Source organism: Lissotriton helveticus, chromosome 6 (assembly GCF_964261635.1).
Source record: "Lissotriton helveticus chromosome 6, aLisHel1.1, whole genome shotgun sequence".
In the NCBI taxonomy this organism is placed as follows: Eukaryota; Metazoa; Chordata; class Amphibia; order Caudata; family Salamandridae; genus Lissotriton; species Lissotriton helveticus.
The window spans coordinates 1,930,056,014-1,930,064,273 of NC_136067.1; the positions used below are offsets into that span (position 1 = coordinate 1,930,056,014).

The window sequence follows — 8,260 nt, forward strand, 5'->3', positions numbered from 1 at the left end:
AGTGAACTTCGAGAAATCAGATCTGATACCGTCACAAAGGAAGTCTTTCCTAGGAGCAACGCTGGATTCCAAGCTCGCTCAGGTCTTCATTTCAAGCGAAAGACAGGAGAAGATCCGAACAATGGCAACTACGCTCCTCAGAAAAGAGTGCGTTTCTGTTCGGAAATTCAAATCTTTCCTAGGGATGATCTCATCGTGCATCCTTCTCACTCCAAACTGTCGTCTGAAGATGAGACCCTTACAAGAGGAACTCAGTCGCCAATGGGTGCAGGTATCAGGTTCCTTCGAGGATATCATCACAGTAACACCTCGAATGAAGAATACAATCCTATGGTGGAGTCAGAAACACCACCTGCAAGTGGGTTGTGCTTTCCTCGCAGAAGTCCCCAGATTCATAGTGACCACAGATGCCTCGCTAGAAGGTTGGGGCGCTCACCTTCAAGGGATGACGATCAGTGGCAAATGGGACAGTCAACAAAAGAAATGGCACATCAATCTGTTGGAATTAAGGGCCATTTTCCTCGCCTTAAAATCCTTTCAGGCAATTCTACAAGGCTCGACAGTGTTAATTCGAACAGACAACACAACAAGCATGCATTACCTGAACAAGCAGGGGGGCACAAGATCAGCCCGATTGTCTCAACAGGCTCAAGAGATCTGGAATTGGGCTCTGGCTCACGACATCAACTTGTCAGCGGAGCATGTTCCAGGAGTAGCCAATGTGCTGGCAGATTCACTGAGCAGATCCAAGAACAGCACTCACGAATGGGAACTGCATCCGCCAGTGCTGGATCGGATCTTCCAGAGATGGGGTCTCCCCGATCTGGATCTTTTCGCAACATATCAGAACAAGAAATGTACTCACTTTGCGAGCTGGATTCCCCACAGAGAATCTTGCGGGGATGCTCTGTCAATGAATTGGGAACGGATCTTTGCCTACGCCTTCCCGCCAATTCCGTTAATTCCCAAAGTCATCAAGAAAATGAGGAGACAACCGTGTCGAATAATTCTAATTGCTCCACGGTGGCCACGTCAGTATTGGTTCACACAGCTTCTTCTTCTGTCAGAGCGCGAACCAGTCCAACTGCCTCAAATTCCGAATCTTCTGACAATTCAAGAAGGCAGGGTGTATCATCCGGACCCTCAATCTCTGAAATTATCGGCTTGGCTCCTCAACACCATGAGTTTGCACACTTGAACATTCCACATGACTGTCAAGAAGTCCTAGCCAATGCTAGAGCGCCTTCAACGAACAAAACTTACAAACTCAAGTGGAAGCGTTTTTGCGTTTGGTGCCAAACTATGAATTTACATCCCATGAATGCGGAACCGGAAAAGATCTTACCTTTCTTTTTGCAGTTGGCTAAATCAGGTTTGGCGCACTCAACACTTAAAGTGTTTTTAGCGGCTATATCACGATACCGTCAGGATGGTACGAATTCTCTATACTCCTCAAGAATAATCCAGCAATTCTTTAAAGGTTTATTTCGTATGTTTCCACCAATACGTCGACCACCTCCATCCTGGCATTTGAATATAGTACTGGCTCAGCTTATGCGCCATCCCTTTGAGCCAATCCATAAAGTTGATCTCAAGTTCATCACTTGGAAGGTTGCATTACTGCTGGCGTTAACATCAGCCAGAAGGGTGAGTGACATGCAAGCGTTCACGTCTAAGCCACCATTCTAGCAATTCACGAATGACTCTGTGATTCTACGCACCAACCCGAAGTACATGCCCAAGGTGCCATCGGATTTTCATTTAAATGAGCCAGTGATACTTAAGACATTCTTTCCCAATCCGCAGTCACCAGCGGAGCGAACTTTACACACATTAGACATTAAGAGATGCCTTAAGTTTTATCTTTCAAGAACAGCTGCCATCAGAAAGACGGATCAGCTATTTGTAGCGCATGGCAGACCAAGACAAGGCTGTGCAGTGACAAAACAGACTATCGCCAGGTGGGTCTCATCCACGATAGGGCTCTGCCATCAACAAGCAGGTAAACCCTTACAGACCTTACCTAGAGCGCATTCTACGAGAGCAGTCTCCTCTTCAACTGCTTTGTTTGCTGGTGTGCCTCTCCTGCACATTTGCAGAGCTGCAACATGGTCCAGCAGACACACATTCACGAGGCATTACTGTCTGGATTCTTCAAGTGATACCGATGCCTCGGTGGGGAGAGCAGTCCTGCGTAATCTTTTTCAATAAGGTGAGCCTCTGATGTTCTCTCCCTCCTCCTTTTGCTCTTTTGAGGCTTTCATATGTTGTTGCATTGCTTTATTTTCATGCATGAAAACTGTTCTTTTGGCGTCTAAGAGCGACATATTGTATTACTGCTAACTACTCGGATTCAGGCATGTGAATCTATGAAAGACACCCCTAATACTGGAGAAGAACAATAGTTACTTACCTGTAATCTGTGGTTCTCCAGTATTGGTGTCTTTCATAGATTCACATGCACCCACCCACCTCCCCTCAGAGTCTCACCCAGACTGTTAAGATTTATATATATAGATATACTCTGGTACACTCCAGTGCTACAAAAATCTGACAGACTGGGGCTCTGGGGAGAATACCTTGGTGGGAGCTGTGGCCTGATTGGCTGCAGTTTGGTCTAACATAATGACTTGGATGGTCACTAATGTGGAAGTTTTTTCCTTGGTAGCTGAGGCTACTTTACTTCCTGGTTTATTATAACTGTTATTTGCTATGTACAAATGGCATATTACTGCTTTTTTATATACCGTGGGACTCCTACTCCGACGACGGGGAATGATTCAGGCATGTGAATCTATGAAAGACACCAATACTGGAGAACCACAGATTACAGGTAAGTAACTATTGTTCTTATCCCAGAATATGCCCCCAAGATTATTGGGGACATAGTAGCAGGGGGTTAGTAGCCTAGATGTTGTCAAGAGGATCAGGACAACACATGACGTCTTCAAATGATTAACACTAAGGGGCCCATTAGGATGGCGGACGGACTTGGGTCCGCCCGCCACCCTAGCGGTACTGGGACTGGCCACCAGTGGTGCGGCGGTCCCGCACCAGCGATTAGGATGTGACCCTCACCGTGGTGGTGGCATCCTCCATTCCCAGCATTGTGGCGGGCGGTGATCACAGCACCGCCCGCCACAATGCTGGGAATGCACTGCGTGTATTGTCATGCACAAGGTGACAGGCACCGCGCGGTGCCTGCTACCATGTCCATGACAATGCAGGGGTGTACCATAGGTACCCCCCATGTCCACCCCGCACCCACCCCCCCAATACCCTGGGGGCCCGCAATGGGCCCCCGAAAGCAGAATATGGATGGCGGTGTCTAGCAGACATCGCCGCCATATTAAACCCTTTTCTGCTCTGTCGACTTGTCAACCAGGCGGAAAAGCGGCGGACGGTCTTCCCGTCCGCCACCGTACCCCCGCCATACTAATATGGCGGGGGTAAATGGGTGGCAGGCGGGAAAGAATGTAGGGCGGATCGCCACCGCCATGCGGGCGGTGGCGATCCACCCTACATCCTAATGGTCCCCTAAAAGTGGAGCAGGAGAGATAAGATGTCTGCATTCACCCCACCCAAGTGTAGTCTCTTACCAGGAAGGCCCTTCCTCAAAGTGGTTGTCCCATTATGTAAAGGAATGATTAGTAGTCAATAGAGGCTCGTAATCTTCTGTAGACTGAAAGGAAACAGTCCATGGACCAACAGAACAGCAATAGTTTGTTGTTCCAGCTAACCAGAGCTCCTCTTCCTCATATGTCACTGAGGTCCATGGCCTCCCATGCTCTAGAAGACCTGCTTCCTCACATGGTACCAGGGACCAGGTGGCATCCAGTGTCTCCAATGCTCTTTCTCCTCTCTATGCTCCTAAACCCTTCTAGCTCACCCAGGACATGGTGAATACCTCAGGCATCAGGCGAGGCACCAGCAGTGAAGTGCAGTGGGATGGGACACTTGAATCCAGATGGATGCTAAATAAATGACAAGCTAGGGAAAATAAACACTCCAGGAAAAATGAGAGATTAGTGGTGAAAATGGAAAAGTAGAGTTTAGAACCTATGCATTAGCAAAACCAGGCACAGGGTATCTGCCCTAATTATAAAATCAAAGGAGCATCAGGAGATCCCAAGATGAAGAGACCTAGCAAAGGAAGTCAGTAGGGAGGCTGAGAAACACAAAAGAAAGCCTGGTTTTCATTCGGTCTATAACAAAAGACCCCAATCAAAAAAGAATCTGGAAAGAATTAAGGGCCAGATGTAGGTAAATTAGATTTACCGATTCATAAATACCGAATTTTACCGATTCGGTATTCATGATTCGGTAAATCTAATGTAGGTAATTATTCGGTAAAAAATACCGAATCGGTAGGATTTGGTATTTACCGATTCGGTAATTACCGAATCCGTATTTGTCATTGATTCCTATGGGCCTTGAAGCCCATAGGAATCAATGGCAAATACCGATTCGGTAATTACCGAATCCGTAAAATTACCGAATTGCCAAGGGGGACAGGGTGTCACTTTGACACCCTGTTGCACCCCTGTTTCTGGCTTGTGTGCCATGTGACCCACATACATGCCCTTAGGGAATGTATGTGTGCCACATGGCACAGGTGTACATGCACAGATGTGCATGTACACAGGTATTCGGTATTTACCACCAAATAGTATTTGGTGGTAAATAACGATTCGGTAAGGGCCTGTGGCACTGTTTCAAGTGCCACCTACATCTGTATTTACCGATTCGGTAAATTTACCGATTCGGTATTTTACAGAATCGGTAAATTTACTGAATCAGTAAATATACCGATTCTGTAAATATAAGGCCCCCTACATGTCAAAGACCAAATACCGGTCGGTAACGGCCGAAATCGGCCGTTACCGACCGGTATTTGCCGTCCTACATCGGGCCTCAAGAGTACTCTTGCCTTTAATGGGCCTTTAAATAGACCCTGTCTTTAACTTCGCACCGAAGCTACAGTTTGGACATGCAAATCCTTAATCACGTTGATTCACTCTATGCACACTGAAGGCCAAATAATAGGATTATGCAAAGTTAAACTTCACTTTATGAATTTTTTTAATTAATTTTGCCAACTTATTTAAGTTCGTAAAGTAAACAATTATTGAAAAAATCCTGCACTGTGCATCTGTTTTTGCAGGAAAAAAGAACAGAAAAACGTTCTTTTGCCGAAAATCTCACTAATAGGCAAAGTTTTTATGAAAGTGACAAATTTCACAACTTCATGAAGTTGTAGTTATTGCAATAAAAAAAGTAACTTAAAAATTCACATCATTTTTTGGGGGATAGATGAAAAAGCTGCAAATGTTTTTAGGGTGATTCTCGTTTTAGGCGAAATTTTACAAAGATTGTGAATTTTGCAACTTCATGAATTTGATCAAGTTGAGGTTGTAAAATAATGTAATGGGTGAAAAATATTCCCAGACAGAGGGCTTGATTTAGAGTTTGGCAGATAAGGAGGGCAAGATATATGTCATGTTTGTGATGGAGTAACCCGTCCACCAATCCCTAAATCAAGCCTTTAATTTTCCAGACTTCACAAGCCTGGCAACTTCATGAAGTTAAAAACTTTGAACCTTTGCAGAACTTTGCCACACTCCTAGCATAAACCTCTCCCACCATGCTTGGAAAGGCCATATCTGCTTATAAAGAGACTGCAACTATGTTACTGTATTAACATATAAATTGACCTTCCCATAGACTCTGAAAATGTTTCTCTGCAATGTAAGCAGTGCAAGATTCAGAATGCAGCGGGCTTACAGGTACAGGGTGGCGCTAGTTTGCATTTGACCTGTGAATGAAGAAATTTGAAGTCTTACCTCAATGCATGGGTGTCCGCATAGGGGGGTCAAGGGATGACTCTTGCCCCCCCCCCCAGATAATTCACTTGCCATTTAATAAATATGCCTCTGCCCTTTGAGATTTTCAAAAAGGGTCAGAGGATGGATGAGGTTAAAGTTATTGCCCCCCCCCCTACCCCCCCACCGAAAAAAGTTCTGCGGACGCCCATGCCTCAATATCATACTAGTATGTACAGAAGTTAAATTTATGGCGCTGTGTGCAAACTGCTAACAACGGTTTTCTTTCTCTTCAGCTGTGCATTGTGGAATGTGAAGGCAAGACTTATCCAAGCGGCATTTGGGAAGTGTGCATGAACGCTTTGGGGCGGGCCTCGCTCCCAGTCAATGCCGACAGCATGGAGGAAGAAGCATACCAGCCCTTAGCGATGCGTGACAACCTTTTTGCGGGCAGCCTGAAGCACCTGGATGACCTCACTAAAGTTATTGGCCTAAGCAAGATTGAGGGGGAGAAACGCGTGTCCAAAATCAGTGGCGTGATCCACGAGCGGGAAGAAAAAGATGGCGGCCTTGAAAGCCGTGAGACTCCCCTGGGGCTGACTAAGGAGGTTGACAATTTCGGCGACCCGGAGGGGGAGCCGAAAGAGATTTCCAAGAGGTATGGCGGCTTTTTAAAGGGCAAGTACAGCTACCGGAAGTTCATGGAGCCTGCGCGGGGCATGCAGAAGAGATACGGAGGCTTCATCGGTGTCAGAAAATCTGCCAGAAAATGGAACAACCAGAAGAGGTTCAGCCAGTTTCTCAAGCAGTACCTCGGCATGTCCACGCGCTCCAGTGAATATGACAGCTTATCCTCTGATCTTAATGAACAGAATGAAATTTAAAGACCCTGTTTCAAAGTGTCATTTCATAAATGTATCTAGAACTTACCATGGCAAAAGGTCAACCTCACCCAAGGAGTGCATTTAGAAACCACTGTACCCAAAGGCGCTACAAAGCATGAATAGATATTTCTCCACATGTACACTGCATAAATGTCTTCTTTCTTTAAATTAGATAAAACAGCTCAGAAAAAGATAACTACAATGTGAGTGCAAATTATGCTGGGAAGGTGTCAAAAGTAGATTCATCTCATTGAATTTCTGAGACCGGGTTTGAAAGTATAAAATTTAATTTATCAATTTTTCTCCTTCTTTCATCAGCCACATCCACTTAAGTATGGAGTTGTGCTTTTTCACCCAAGACACAAATTCATCAAACGTTTTGTTCAATTATGCAGGTGTCAAAAATCCCATTTTCTAAAATCATAAATGGTGCACCATAAATTGCCTGTAGCATAGTTTAGTAAATCTGACACCACACACACACTTCGACTCTGAGGGTATATCTGCCACCAGAAACTACCACAGGTGTGGGTGGGAAACATATATTGGAACTTTGAGAGTGTTTCTCTATTGGATGCGATGGGCATGCCAATCAGTGAAAAATCAACTTAAGACATTTACCATGACTTTAGTGGCAACAAAGCACATCTGCCTAATCATTTACGGGTTAATGGCAGTCAACTATCAGAAAGGTACATTGTGTATTTGATGTGAGAAAAAAACTACTGCTTTAACATGAAGGATTACTTAAAATCCATGCTGAAGCGTTCACCTTTTCCTTTGCATCTCACCTTCCTTGGTAAATTTCAAAGTCTTGCACTTGAAGTGAATAGGGGAGTTTTGTAGATGTCCTTCCTTTGAATTATTGCAATCTAAGCATTTTGTTTTACTGTCTACCAGCAATTGTCTCAGGGGTATACAAGCCTCAGTCACAGGCATTTCTCAGATACAAAGGACTGAGCCTGTAACTTCTCCTAATGTTAAGTATTGTTTTACATTTCACAGAAAAATAGTACATCGATTATTACAATGGCACAGACATTTAAAGCACTATATAATCACGCTTCATTCAAAGAACGTAGGGGTTAATTTAGTAGTTCTCTACTCCAGGCACCACCATTTACTGTGGTGTTGGGTGAAAATAGGGGAAAATGTGCTAATAGTGTTATTACTCACATGTTCTTAGGCATTACCAACTAGTCATTTTTCTAACCCATATTATGTGCCTTTGCTTTTGGCTTTGGCCTGTAATTGTGGGGTAGCCTATTAATAAAGGTTAACGCCCTCGGCAGAGAGGGTAAACCACTGTTAATATTATGAGAATATGGAAATAAACCTTTATCGACGGCTGAGATTGGCTCGGCCATTCAGAATACTTAGAATATTGACACCCTATACTGTTCTTTTTCTGCATTCTTTTTCAGTGGCAAAGATAGAAAGCAGACTGTTTTATTGCCTGTGTTGGGTGAGATTGGGGTACTGTTCATAATAACCCATTGCCCACATGCTGTCAGGCGTTAACAGCCCTTTCTTGCCCTTCTTCCCATTATTGAC

The 8,260-nt window shown here is 44.5% G+C and overlaps 1 protein-coding gene across 1 annotated transcript in view; it reads left to right on the top strand.

Annotated features, from left to right (window-relative positions):
* Positions 1–6,846, top strand: part of PNOC (prepronociceptin) — a 135,368-nt gene extending 128,522 nt beyond the window's left edge. Inside the window, exon 2 of the mRNA XM_078647133.1 lies at positions 6,119–6,846. Coding sequence (XP_078503259.1) covers positions 6,119–6,706 — 588 coding nt within the window. The 3' untranslated portion in view covers positions 6,707–6,846. The remainder of the gene's footprint in view (positions 1–6,118) is intronic.
* The last annotated feature ends 1,414 nt before the right edge of the window (positions 6,847–8,260 follow it).